This window comes from Schistocerca cancellata, chromosome 1, assembly GCF_023864275.1.
Source record: "Schistocerca cancellata isolate TAMUIC-IGC-003103 chromosome 1, iqSchCanc2.1, whole genome shotgun sequence".
Taxonomy (NCBI): Eukaryota; Metazoa; Arthropoda; class Insecta; order Orthoptera; family Acrididae; genus Schistocerca; species Schistocerca cancellata.
This window is the reverse complement of record NC_064626.1, coordinates 791,055,739-791,071,131: the sequence shown is the minus strand read 5'-3', so window position 1 is coordinate 791,071,131 and position 15,393 is coordinate 791,055,739. Positions and strand designations below refer to the sequence as shown.

The 15,393-nt window shown below is 38.5% G+C and overlaps 1 protein-coding gene across 1 annotated transcript in view; it reads left to right on the top strand.

Moving 5' to 3' along the window:
- LOC126187608 (conserved oligomeric Golgi complex subunit 7) overlaps positions 1-15,393 on the top strand; it is an 82,400-nt gene that overhangs the window by 21,344 nt on the left and 45,663 nt on the right. Inside the window, exons 5-7 of the mRNA XM_049928802.1 lie at positions 3,389-3,520; positions 5,519-5,702; positions 12,357-12,565. Coding sequence (XP_049784759.1) covers positions 3,389-3,520; positions 5,519-5,702; positions 12,357-12,565 — 525 coding nt within the window. The remainder of the gene's footprint in view (positions 1-3,388; positions 3,521-5,518; positions 5,703-12,356; positions 12,566-15,393) is intronic.

Sequence of the window (15,393 nt, the reverse complement as noted above, 5' to 3'; positions counted from 1 at the left end):
CAAGATGAGATAGGTCGCATATGAGTAACTCAGTTTTAAGTGGCAGCCTGAATGCACTTCAAATCAACATAGTCATATGGATTTAATAGAGGGAAACATTCCACGTGGGAAAAATATATCTAAAAACAAAGATGATGTGACTTACCAAACGAAAGTGCTGGCAGGTTGATAGACACACAAACAAACACAAACATACACACAAAATTCAAGCTTTCGCAACCAACGGTTGCTTCATCAGAAAAGAGGGAAGGAGAGGGAAAGACGAAAGGATGTGGGTTTTAAGGGAGAGGGTAAGGAGTCATTCCAATCCCAAGAACGGAAAGACTTACCTTAGGGGGAAAAAAGGACAGGTATACACTTGCGCGCACACACACACACACGCGTATCCATCCGCACATGTGCGGATGGATTCGTGTGTGTGTGTGTGTGTGTGTGTGTGTGTGTGTGTGTGTGTGTGTGAGCGAGCGAGTGTATACCTGTCCTTTTTTAGAACTTGAATGCACCTCGTAGTAACTGCAAGTATTTTAAAATGATTTGATTCGCTTTTGTGCAAAAAGATTGTTGTTGTTGTTGTGGTCTTCAGTCCTGAGAATGATGTGATGCAGCTCTCCATGCTACTCTATCCTGTGCAAGCTGCTTCATCTCCCAGTACCTAATGCAGCCTACATCCTTCTGAATCTGCTTAGTGTATTCATCTCTTGGTCTCCCTCTATGTTTTTTACCCTCCACGCTGCCCTCCAATACTAAATTGGTGATCCCCTGATGCCTCAGAGCAAGTCCTACCAACCGATCCCTTTTTCTAGTCAAGTTGTGCCACGAACTCCTCTTCTCCCCAATTCTATTCAATACCTCCTCATTAGTTATGTGATCTTCCCATCTAATCTTCAGCATTCTTCTGTAGCACCACATTTCGAAAGCTTCTATTCTCTTCTTGTCCGAACTATTTATCGTCCATGTTTCACTTCCATACAGGGCTACACTCCATACAAATACTCTCAGAAACGACTTCCTGACACTTAAATCTATACTCGATGTTAACAAATTTCTCTTCTTCAGAAACACTTTCCTTGCCATTGCCAGTCTACATTTTATATCCTCTCTACTTCGACCATCATCAGTTATTTTGCTCCCCAAATAGCAAAACTCCCTTACTACTTTAAGTGTCTCATTCCCTAATCCAATTCCCTCAGCATCATCCAAGTTAACTCAACTACATTCCATTATCCTCGTTTTGCTTTTGTTCATGTTCATCTTATATCCTCCTTTCAAGACACTGTCCATCCCGTTCAACTGTTCTTCCAAGTCCTTTGCTGTCTCTGACAGAATTACAATGTCATCGGCGAACCTTAAAGTTTTTATTTCTTCTCCATGGATTTTAATACCTACTCCGAATTTTTCTTTTGTGTCCTTCATTGCTTGCTCAATATACAGATTGAATAATATCAGGGAGAGGCTACAACCCTGTCTCACTCCCTTCCCAACCACTGCTTCCCTTACATGTCCCTTGACTTTTATAACTGCCATCTGGTTTCTGTACAAATTGTAAATAGCCTTTTGCTCCCTGTATTTTACCCCTGCCACCTTCAGAATTTGAAAGAGAGTATTCCAGTTAACATTGTCAAAAGCTTTCTCTAAGTCTACAAATGCTAGAAACGTAGGTTTGCCTTTCCTTAATCCTTCTGCTAAGATAAGTCGTTAGGTCAGTATTGCCTCATGTGTTCCAATATTTCTACGGAGTCCAAACTGATCTTCCCCGAGGTCGGCTTCTACCTGTTTTTCCATTCGTCTGTACAGAATTCGCGTTAGTATTTTGCAGCTGTGACTTATTAAGCTGATAGTTCGGTAATTTTCACATCTGTCAACACCTGCTTTCTTTGGGATTCGAATTATTATATTCTTCTTGAAGTCTGAGGGTATTTTGCCCGTCTCATACATTTTGGTCACCAGATGGTAGAGTTTCGTCAGGACTGGCTCTCCCAAGGCTGTCAGTAGTTCTGGTGGAATGTTGTCTACTCCCGGGCCTTGTTTCAGCTTAGGTCTTTCAGTGCTCTGTCAAACTCTTCACGCAATATCATATTTCCCATTTCATCTTCATCCACATTCTCTTCCATTTCCATAATATTGCCCTCAAGTTCCTCGCCCTTGTATAGACCCTCTATATACTCCTTCCACCTTTCTGCTTTCCCTTCTTTGCTTAGCACTGGGTTTCCATCTGAGCTCTTGATATTCATACAAGTGGTTCTCTTTTCTCCAAAGGTCTCTTTAATTTTCCTGTAGGCAGTATCTATTTTACCCATAGTGAGATAAGCCTCTACATCCCTACATTTGTCCTCTAGCCATGCCTGCTTAGCCATTTTGCACTTCCTGTCAATCTCATTTTTGAGACGTTTGTATTCCTTTTTGCCTGCTTCATTTACTGCATTTTTATATTTTCTCCTTTCATCGATTAAATTCTGTATTTCTTCTGACACCCAAGGATTTCTACCAGCCCTCATCTTTTTACCTACTTGATCCTCTGCTGCCTTCTCTACTTCATCCCTCAAAGGTACCCAGTTTTCTTCTACTGTATTTCTTTCCCCCATTCTTGTCAGTTGTTCCCTTATGCTCTCCCTGCAACTCTGTACAACTTCTGGTTTAGTCAGTTTATCCACGTCCCATCTCCTTAAATTCCCACCTTTTTGCAGTTTCGTCAGTTTTAATCTACAGTTCATAACCAATAGATTGTGGACAGAGTCCATATCTGCCCCTGGAAATGTCTTACAATTTAAAACCTGGTTCCTAATTCTCTGTCTTACCATTATATGATCTATCTGAAACGTGTCAGTATCTCCAGGCTTCTTCCATGAATACAACCTTCTTTTATAACTCTTCAACCAGAGCAAGTTATGATCTGTGCAAAATTCTACCAGGCAGCTTCCTTTTTCATTTCTTGCCCCCAATCCATATTCACCTACTATGTTTCCTTCTCTTCCTTTTCCTACTATCGAATTCCAGTCACCCATGACTATTAAATTTTCGTCTCCCTTCACTATTTGAATAATTTCTTTTATCTCATCATATATTTCTTCAATTTCTTCGTCATCTGCAGAGCTAGTTGGAATATAAACTTGTACTACTGTAGCAGGTGTGGGCTTCATTTCTATCTTGGCCACAATAATGCGTTCACTATGCTGTTTGTAGTAGCTTACCCATACTCCTATTTTTTTATTCATTACTAAACGTACTCCTGCATTACCCCTATTTGATTTTGTATTTATAACCCTGTATTCACCTGACCAAAAGTCTTGTTCCTCCTGTTATTATGATTGTTTTTCTGTTATTTCTTGTCTGGTTTTGTCCATTCTGTAGCCTGACATGATTGATATGATTTGTGGTTGTTTTTTCACAGGTTGAACAGGACACAGGACAGTCAATGGCAACATTGGAGCACATAGACCATTTAAAAACACAATTGCAGGCTGCAAAACAAGCACTTCATGAAGCAGACAACTGGACCATTCTTGCAACTGACATGGAAGAAGTATATTTTTTTATGAAGCGCTTAAATATAGAAAACCAGTTTTGAAATGCTCTTATGAAAATAACACAATGTAGAAAAGATAAATTGCTACTTACCCCAGAGATGACAAGTCAAATAGCAGCAGGCACAATTAAGACGTTTACTCATAAGGTTTCTGCCACAACCTTCATGACCACCAACTCCAGCAGCTAGGACCAGAATGCCATTGGTGAGCAGCCAGAGTTGGTGGTCATGTGTGTGTGAAGTGCACTTGCTTGTGTGAAAAAATGGTGTGTGTTTCTCTTTCTTTTTCTAATGAATGCTGGGGCCAAAAACTTATGTGTACATGTCTTTTAATTGGATCTGTCTTCAACTTAATGTGTCATCTTTATGCTAAGTAGCAGTCTATCTTTGCTGCACTGACATTCTAATCTGGAGTTTCCATTGTTTGATTTCATATAAAAATAAAATAGCATATTTAATAATGGAATTAACTACCCTACAATCAGCTCCCAGTAAGAAGAATGGAAATAGCTTGTAATGAAAGCCTTATTCATAATGTACTAAACCACTGAAACTTAAAAAAAAAAAAAAAGGAATATAAATGTTTTCTATCTCTTCTTCTGTTGAAATACTGCATTTGACTATTATTTATTCCTCTTTTAATAGCTTTCCAACTCACATATTCTTCATATCAAGTCGTGAATGATAAATATTAGTAAAATAAAAGAAAGCACTTCTGGAATCTATTAATAAATCTGTTTCACAGTTTTTGTATTTTTCTTCGATCCTTTTGAGTATATACTCATAAAGTGTTTATTTGTACAGTGCAGAAAAGTTCCTTTTGTTTGAATGAAAAGCACTGAACTGTAAGTACATCACTACTTTTTTCTGGTGAGGAAACTTAATCCAGTGCACGCGCGCACACACACACACACACACACACACACACACACACACACACACACACACACACCAACCATCTGATACCCACTATTTGATAACATCTGCCTGTGGATTTTTTCATAAAAGCTGTACACATTCACATTGTTCATGCGTATTTTGAATGTCATCTTGACTGTTCATATCTCTTGATGCCCAACTAAGAACTTTGGTGCACCTACCATTCATTCACCTTGCTACATGCCCCACCACCTCCATTTTGTTTTCGTTATAGGCATAATCTGTACCTGAGAGTCCAATTTCCACAATTTCGGCTGAAGCCCTCATTTTTAATATCCACACACTGCTTCATTTGTGGATGGAGAGTACTAGCTGTGCTCTAGCCAATGGCTGATTTAGGTAGTACTGAACAGATATACACCCCTTAAACACTGCTTAAATCAGCCACGACTGATATACTATATTCACACATGAAGCTGTGTTTGAATATTGAAAATAAGATTGTTAGATGTTGTAACTGACCTGAGCATAGTGTCTTCATCCTGATAGTGGCAGATTTTGTTTTTATTAGTTCATTTGCAGGGAGCACAAACATTCAAAAAAATTCTGCCCGATACTGTTTCCAACTGGTAGTGTTATCTCATTTATCATGACCATAGTGCACTGTTTTCTAAATATGCTACATTTTTTTAATGTGCAAACATATTGTAAAAGGGAAATAAATTAGCCTCTGTCACCCCACATATCCTCCTCTTTGCAGATTGGTCACACCTTACTTGCAAAGTCATAAAATATGAATTGCAATTTGGTAAGAAGCTAAACTCTGTTGTCACTCACCAGACATGTGTAAAATGGATGGCCTCACTCACGGAACTGGCTGTTGCTCAGTGGTGCCTTTTTAATAAACATACGAGTATGTATGTCTTTCTACATGTAACTTGTCACATGTCTGTAGAGATGGCTTAAGTTAATAAAAGAATATTAAGATATTGACACTGCTTCTGTGTATTGCTCTAGACAGCACTATAACTGTGAAAAAGCGAAATGACAAAACGAAAATAACTAAGACAATAGTAAATAAAAACAATCATTCACAACATAAAATTCTGATTTCAGGCATTTGAGTCTGGTGACATGGAAAGAATTGCAAGTAAGCTAGTCAGCATGCAGCAGTCACTTGCTGTACTTGCTAATGTTCCTGATTATGAAGACAGGAAGCTGCAGCTTGAAGGTCTGAAGAATAGGCTTGAGGCTTTGACCAGCCCTGAATTGGTTCAAGCATTCACTTCGAGTTCTGTCGGTAGGCCACATTTGCAACAGTCGGCTTAATAATTACTTGTTTAGTGAAGATAGTCTTTTCTTCAAGACAGTTAATTATTTTTTGGCAGTACCTTGCCATTTTCTCATAATTAAATACATAGTCATTACAATTTCTGCATACAGTACAAAAAAAAATACATACCTCAGTGACTTTACTGAAATTAAGATGAAAAGTTCTAGTATTGTGGAAGTATTGGGATAAGTTTTGTTTCATAAAAACAGTCCTCATAATAGTTTGTAAGATTTAATTTTTTAAAGAATAAGAATGCAGTTTGAACTTTCAGATATTCATGATAATGCTGTTCATTTACTCAATTGGCCTATGCTTTTTTGACCTTTAGTATACAATATTATCAATATTTCCTATTATATTAGTCTTTCTTCGTACTTCATCAATACATTTTGTTTCTTTCCTTGTGTTCACTAACATTTTGAAAACTGTGACACCTAAAAAGAATGGCTGCAATGAATCAAACTCATAGGATGTTTTGAATAGTGTACGAGCAGCAAATCATTAAAATTATGAAGGAACTGTGTACATGTTCTTGACAGCAGCTCTGTCACTAAAGAGCCATCAGATGATGTAGAAACATGTACCATTATGCCTCATTGATGAAATGGGGACAATATATAATATGCATGTATAAAGTGTGTTCTAATGATGCACAAATTTGATATTAGGCAAATGAGTTTGTTATACAGATATCTCTGCTTTTTGCTACGACAGTAATAATTGTGTGGAACTAGTAAATGGAAGAGAGCAGTATGCAAAGTCAAGCAAGCATTGCAGCAGACAATATGGTGACAGGCATAATGGTCATAATGGATCATTCAGCATCATCCACAGTGTTACTCAAAGCTGAAGTACTGCTAAGTGTGTAGACTTGGCATAGTGACAGTGAGGCACTTTTGCACTTTCTGTTGGCAGTAAGACTGATAGTATGCAGACAGGGAGGGGAAAAATAATGTACATGTGTACACATAGATGAATGCAAGAGAAGCTGATAGAGGGTGTCCAGATTTATGAAGCACAGCAAACAATAACAAGAGATGAAAGTATATTGCTCATATGGAAATGTTCATGAGTCATAGTAGCCAGGTAACTTGCCTACTCACAGTGGTTTCGTTAGTTACCCATTGTAACAAATACCTTCCGTGTTCATGAGTAGCCACATACAGCTTTCATTGTGTGGAAGCCACAAGTGCCTCAGACTGCAATTGCTTTGGGAATGCTGTCACTTGTGTGCTTAGTTGCAGATTGTAATGATTTTCAGTTAGACAAACTTTAATGTGTCCTTTACTGACATCCACAAGAATGTTAAGATGCTCGCTTGGCAACCTCTGTGATACTATTATGCCCTTAACCCAAATGTTCACAGCACATGTTGGCCATTAAATAGTTTGGGGTATGGATGGTGAGAAACTTTCCATTTGTCACAGTTCTCAGTGACCACCGTGGATGCTTTGGGTACTTGTGTACATGCTGCATGGGAGTTGACTTTCGTACAAAATAACAAGATCTTCCTTAATTCCTTATCACAATGTTTGGAGGCACTTAATTTTCAAAGTCAGATCATGAATGGTTCTGTAATCTTTAATCATTTGTGATCTTTCATTTACTTAATATGGCAGAAAAAGTTGATTTCAAACATGTATATCCTTTTTGCTGCAGTTTTCTCAAATTTTTGGCCATTGAAATAATAGATGCTAAGAAATTGTTAGCAGAACATCTAATATAGCTTTAAAATTGTTATTTGTAGCTTAAATTTAGATAAAATTGTAATTTACTATTCATCTTCCTCTTCTTCCTTAAAGAGAAGTATCCTACATCACTTACGTACATAGGTTGTTTGCTGAGTTGTACCAGAAATCTGGAAGGTACTAGCAGTCTATACATCTATGCATATACACCACAGTCCCCTCACAGTGCATGGTGGTAGGCACATCATCGAAATATTAGCAGTTTGCTGTCCTTATCTCTGGATCCAGCAAGGGAAAAATATTTCTTTATGTGTCCTAATCTCTCTCATCCTATTCTTTTGATTCTATATGAGATGCACAAGTGAGGTAGCAGGATGCCATCCAGTCTATCTCAAGTAACAGTTCTGTAAATTTAACAGTGTTTTAATGGAACAATGTTACAGTTTTGTAAAAGATTGTCATTCAAGTCACTGAGCATCTCTTGTTACATATTTGTATGGGGTATACCCTAAGTTGCACTTCTCTTTGTTTTAGATACAATTACATTCTATGACACACTTGTAACCAGTTTCAGCCAACAATGGCCATCTTCAGATGCTGTTGTTCATGGGCACCATTTGGTGAACAAAATGTTCATTGCGTGTGTTCTCAAACTAGTCCCTAAATTCTTTCAGCTGCTGTCAAGACTGTCAAGTGCATTCACTCCTTTGTGGAAGGAATCATATAAAAATCACCTAAAGCATTTTAAGGGAGCTACAGGACATGAGATTTGTACTCTGCTGTCCCTAAATTAGAATCCACACTCTTAGCTCCCCTATAATGCATCATGTGATGGAATGTCCATGATGATACGTGTGATTGAAGTGTCCAATTTGTTTCAACACTGACTTTGAAAACATATTTCATGTCTGTGTTTTGACACTGTCTGAAGAAAGTTTGCAGTCTATAACGGATATGGTGCTCAATTATAATTTTTGCATGGTTTGTTTCAGACTTCCATGAAAATGTACTTACAATCTGAAAGATTCAGAAACATTGCACTCTATTTTTGCTACTGCCATGCTTTTTAATTATGTTCAAAGTGTGTTGTTGTTGTTGTTGTTGTTGTTGTTGTTGTCGTCTTCAGTCCAAAGATTGGTTTGATGCAGCTCTCCGTGCTACTCTATCCTATGCAAGCCCCTTCATCTCTAAGTAACTACTGCAACCTACATCTTTCTGAATCTGCATAGTGTATTCATATCTTGTTCTCCCTTTACGATTTTTATCCTCCATGCCTCCCTCCTGTACTAAATTGGTGACCCATTGATGCCTCAGAATGTGACCTACCAACCAATCCCTTCTTCTAGGCAAGTTGTGCCACAAACTCCTCTTCTCCCCAATTCTCCTCCTCCTCATTTAGTTACATGATTTACATGTCTAATCTTCAGCATTCTTCTGTAGCACCACATTCCAAAAGCTTCTATTTTCTTCTTGTCTAAGCTGTTTATAGTCGATGTTTCACATCCATATATGACTACACTCCATACAAATACTTTCAGAAAAGACGTTCTGACCCTTAAATCTATACTCACTGTTAACAAATTTCTCTTCTTCAGAAACGCTTTCCTTGCCGTCGCCACTCTACATTTTGTGCCTTCTCTACTTCGACCACCCTCAGTTATTTTGCTGCCCAAATAGCAAAACTCATCTACTGCTTTAAGTGTCTCATTTACTAATCTAATTCCCTCAGCATCACCTGATTTGATTCGACTACATTCCATTACTCTGATTTTGCTTTTATTGATGTTCATCTTACATCCTTGTTTCAAGACACTGTCCATTCTGTTCAACTGTTCTTCTAAGTCTCTTTCTGTCTCTGACAGAATTATAATGTCATCAGCAACCCGCAAGGCTTTTATTTCTTCTCCTTGGATTTTAAGTCTTACTCCAAATTTTTCTTTGGTTTCCTTTACTGCTTGTTCAATGTACAGATTTAATAACATTGGGGAGAGGCTATAACCCTGTCACACTCCCTTCTCAACCATTGCTTCCCTTTTGTGCCCCTCAAGCCTTATAAATGCCTTCTAGTTTCTGTACAGATCGTAAATAGCCCTTTGTTCCCTGTATTTTACCCCTGCCACCTTCAGAATTTTAAAGAGAGTCTTCCAGTCAACATTGTCAAAAGCTTTCTCCAACTCTACAAGTGATATAAATGTGGGTTTGTTTTTCCTTAACATAACTTCTAAGATAAGTCGTAGGGTCAGTATTGCCTCGTGTGTTCCTGTATTTCTACAGAATCCAAACTGATCTTCCCCGAGATTGGCTTTTACCAGTTTTTCCATTCGTTGGTAAGGAATTGGTGTTGGTATTTTGCAACCGTGACTTATTAAACTAATAGTTCGGTAATTTTCACACATGTCAGCACCTGCTTTCTTTGGAACTGGAATCATTATATTCTTCTTAAAGTCTGAGGGTATTTTACCTGTTTCATACATCTTGCCCACCAATGGAAGAGTTTGGTCATGGGTTGCTCTCCCAAGGTTATCAGTAATTATGGAATGTTGTCTACTCCCGGGCCCTTGTTTCTACTTAAGTCTTTCAGCACTCCGTCAAATTCTTCACACGGTATACATCTCCCACCTCATCTTCATCTATGTCCTCTTCTAGTTCCCTCAGGTACATCATCCTTGTATAGATCCTCTATATATTCCTGCCACCTATTGGCTTTCCCATCTTTGCTTAGGACTGCTTTACCGCCTGAGCTCTTGATATTCATAGAGGTGGTTCTCTTTCCTCCAAAGGTCTCTTTAATGTTTCTGTAGGTGGCATCTATTGTACCCCTAGTGATAAATGCTTCCACATCCTTACATTTGCCCTCTAGCCATTCTCTCTTAGCTGTTTTACACTTCCTGTTGATCTCATTTTTAGATGTTTGTATTCCTTTTTCCTGCTTCCTTTACTGAATTTTTATATTTTTTCCTTTCATCAATTAAATTCAATATAATATTCAAGCATTTCTTTTAGCCCTTGTGTTTTTTACGTACTTGGTCCTGTGCTGCCTTCATTACTTCATGTCTCAAAACTACCCATTCTTCTTCTACAGTATTCCTTTTCCCTGTTCTTGTCAATCATTCCCTAATGCTCCCTCTGAAACTCTCTGCAACCTCTAGTTCTTTCAGTTTATGCAGGTCTCATCTCCTTCAATCCCAATCTTTCTGCAGTTTCTTCAGTTTTAATCTTCAGTTCAATACCAATAAATTGTGGTCAGAGCTCACATCTGCCCCTGAAAATGTCTTACAATTTAAAACCTGGTTCCTAAATCTCTGTCTTACCATTATTTAATCAATCTGAAACTTTCCAGTGTCTCCAGGTCTCTTCCATGTGTACAACCTTCTTTCATGATTCTTAAACCAAGTATTAGCGAAGACTAAGTTACGCTCTGTGCAAAATTCTACCAGGCGGCTTCCTGTTTCATTACTTACCCCCATTCCATATTCACCTACTACTTTTCCTTGTCTTCCTTTTCCTAATGTCGAATTCCAGTCTCCCATGACTATTAAATTCTTCACTCTTAACTATTTGAATAATTTCTTGTATCACATCATACTTTTCTTCAATCTCTTCATCATCTGCAGAGCTAGTTGGCATATAAACTTGTACCAATGTGGTAGGCATGGGCTTCATGTCTATCTTGGCTACAGTAAAGTGTTTGCAATGCTGTTCATAGTAGCTTATCCGCTTTCCTGTTTTTTAATTCATTATTAAACTTACTCCTGCATTACTCCTATTTGATTTTGTCACCCTGTTTTTGCCTGACCAGACGTCCTGTTTCTCCTGTCACTGAACTTTACTAGTTCCCACTATATCTAACTTTAACCTATCCATTTCCCATTTTAAATTTTCTGACCTACCTGACCGATTAAGGGACCTGACATTCCACGCTCTGATCCATAGGGCACCTGTTTTGTTTCTCCTGATAACAACGTCCTCCTGAGTAGTCCCCACCCGAAGATCCAAATGGGGGGTCTAGTTTACCTCTGGAATATTTTATCCAAGAGGATGCCACCATCATTTAACCATACAGTGAAGCTGCATGCCCTCGGGAAAAATTACAGCTGTAGTTTCCCATTGCTTTCAGCCATTCGCTGTACCAGCACAGCAATGCTGTTTTGGTTGATGTTACAAGGCGAGTTCAGTCAGTCATTCAAACTGTTGCCCCTACAACTACAGAAAAGGCCGCTGCTCCTCTTTGGGAACCACATATTTGTCTGGCCTCTCAACAGATACCCCTCCATTGTGGTTGCACCTTCGGTATGGCTATCTGCATCACTGAAGCATGCAAGCCTCCCCACCAACGCCAAGGTCCATGGTTCACTGGGGGATGTTAAAAATAACAGTTTATTATTGTCTTGTTCTTGTACTGTGTGCATAAGGCGTGAGAAATGTGACAGCAACTTTGAATATTAGGAACATATAAATTTATGGTTATTAAACCTTTTTTTCTATTGATTTGCTGCAGTGGAAAGTGTTGGAGGTGATCAGTTTTGGTTTCACAAAATTGATGACAATCAGTAAAAATGAGAGGATGCAGACAGAGAGAGGAATAATGAAATAAGACAAAACCTGGAAGTATATCATGTACATGTAGGTGAATACAAGGGCAGTTTGTAGATGATGTACAGATTTATGAAGCACAGCAAACACTAACAAAAACTGACAGCATCTTGTTGTGGAAACATTCAGTCGTTGCTACAATGTAACTTGCCTATTCATGGTAGTCTCATTAGTTACCCATTGTCACAAATACCTTCAGTGTTCATGAGTAGCCACAATCTCACTGTTTATTCAAAATGAGTAAAAGGAGCTTTTAGTTTTGCTTTTAAAAATTAAACATGATTGTAAAATATATATGCTAATATCTGAAGTTGTCCTCTACTTCTATTGCTCTCCACAGACCAATCACTAATCTACGTACAAATTTTCACATCAATTGGTCGGCTCCCACAGCTGCTTAAATATTACCATAAATGCCAAAGAGGTGCACTTCTGCATCAGTGGGCGTCTCTAGTCGAAGCCGAGGATGGTGGTGTTCATGAGTGGCTGCGCCAGCTCTACGACTCTCTGCTATCTGGGTGGCATGAGCGGCTGCGGTGGTGCTCACAGGTACCCTCTACTAGTCTGTCGTTCAAGACATCACAGTGTCATCCAGATGGATTTTCTTACTTTTGATGGAGATTGATTATGAAACAGTGTAATTAATTCGTCTTTCTTAAACAATTATTTATTGATGAATTATTAATTTGTCTTTAATATATTACTTGCTTACTTAATATATTACACCTGTTAATGCAGAAATTAATATCAACGTAATATCAGGAATTGCTAACTGACACAATTTCTAAGCTGTTATTGGAATTGTAAATGTTCATAAGTAACTTGCTTTGTAATGTAAATTATTTATATGTATGTGGTGTCTGTTCTTTGAGACATGTCCAAAAGAATAGACACCACATATACAGGGTGAATCGTCTAAAACTTGCACCGCAAATATTGCAGAAATGGAAAATGCTATTGACATACGATTTTCACAGAATGGGTTGGTAGCCAGGGGATTGTATTTTTAGCCAATCAACAGATCATAATAAGACTTAGAAAGTGTATTTAATGTGCAGACATACACTTTTTAAAATGGAACAGTACCTATTGACATTAACAGAAAAGAAGTATGGTAAGGCTGCCGAAGTGGCCGAACGGTTCTAGGCGCTTCAGTCTGGAACCGTGGGACCGCTACAGTCGCAGGTTCGAATCCTGCCTTGGGCATGGATGTGTGTGATGTCCTTAGGTTAGTTAGGTTTAAGTAGTTCTAAGTGCTCAGAGCCAATTATGGTAAATTAGAATGCCTGTGATGTTTGTTTCAGAAATCTAGTGAGAGTCATTTATCATATTTTGAAAAATTTCCACACTGACACTTCTGCAATACCTGTGGTAGCACACAATAATAAACAATATGAGTGCATGCAATAGTTACGTGGATTCTGAACAGTGACAAGACAATTGACAAACACAGGTTGTGTTCAAAATGACCACCAGCAGTGACAATACACACTTTCATTCTGGTATGGAACAACTGGTGCATACATGCTAAAGTTTCAGTGGAGATGTCCAAGAAGACTGCACTAATACTTCATTACATATCATCAGGTGTAATTGGTATTTCCTTGCAGTGCAGTTATGGGGTACTTATTGGTTGCAAAAAATGGGGAAGATTTTATTTTTTTATCGTGTGCACATAGTTGAGAGTATGATGAATCCAAGTTTTCCACCTCCAATACCCTCGGGACAACTGTTTGTGGCAAAAAAAAAAAAAAAAAAAAAAAAAAAAAAAAAAAAAAAAAAAATTTTTTTTTCTTTTTTTTTTTTTTTTTTTTTTTGCTCCTGTTACTCGGAAATTTATGGTTATTAAACCTTTTTTTCTATTGATTTGCTGCAGTGCATCCCAATGAAAGTTTTACCATTACCAAAATTAAAGAGCTTTAAATTTTGTGTTGAATGACCTACTTAAAAGTCAAAATTAGTGCAGCCGTTTGGCTGCAACCAGAGATCAGAGTTCGTTCATTTTTACCAACTTGGCTAAAAAGTCTCCTCCAGTGCCTGTAACTCAAAAACAGCTACTCCAAATGGAAAATGTCAAATTATCAGAGTTGTAGAGCATGAAATTTCATGTTACAAAAGCATCTGGTTTTTGAGTTTTAGGCACTATTGAATGTTCATACACTGGAAAGCCAAAGTTTTGTGGTTTTTTGTAAGCCAAAGTTATTCAGTGAAATGAAATTTCGAATAGGAAGACATAAATCTGTCACACCTTCAGGTGTAGAGGTATCTATAGGTCACCCTCGATTGACATGCCATAAACAGCCAAGGCTGCCATCCCCTTCTTTCCACTGATATTGTTTCTGTTGTTAGCTGTGCCCAGTCTTCCTGTGTTGTGCAAGGGCATGGTAACAAAAGTACGAAAGTGAAGCAGACAAGGACAGGGTCTCAGCCTAGCGAAGATATGAGTTGCATATGGTGAAATCCATTGACAAAGGACAGATTACTACTACCCAAAGCCTACGTACGAGTATCTCCACAGCAGCGAAGCTGGTCGAATATTCACGTACTACCATCGTGAGCATCTACAGTAATAGGTAGAAGTCCCAGTGAAACCACCACTAGGCACTAAATGGTTGGACGTCCACGACTATTCACAGAATGTGGGATTAAGAGGTTTGTCTGCTTTGTACAGTGAGATAGATGATATGTGGCATATCTGTCGAAAGAGCACAATGCTGGTACATGCACATGTGTTTCCAAGCACACGGTTCATTGTACATTGTTGGACATGGAGTTCTGCAGCAGACGACCTCTGTGTGTTCACATTCACATGTTGACTCAGCGATGTCATCAAATACGATTGCAGTGGGCATGACCATTGGAATTCAGTTGTTGATCAGTGGAAATGTGTAAGCTCTTTAGTTAAATCACATATTTGCTACATTAGGTTGATTGTCGTCTCCACAAACGCTGTCATTGAGATGAACAGTGGCTCAAAACATGTAGTGTGCCACGGATGCAGGCTGGCGGTAGCATTATTATGCTGTGGGAGACGTTCTCCTTCACTTGCATGGGACCTGTGGTAGTAATCGAAGACACGCTGACAGCTGCTAACTGCATTGCTTCAGTCCAGATGTCTGCCCTGACAGCTGTATCATCTTTCAGCACTCTCATTGTCTGTGCCTCAGAGTCGTAACCATATTACAGTGGTTTGAGGAGCATTATAGTGAACTCTTGTTGATGTCTCGGTGACCAAATTCACCTAATGTAAATCCTATGGAACCCATTTAGGTCGCTGTCAGGTGCCTTCACTGCATATGCAAATTAGTGGCCCTTTACTTACGTGAATTACATGACTTGTGCGTAGACATCTAATGCCACATACTTCCACAAACCTA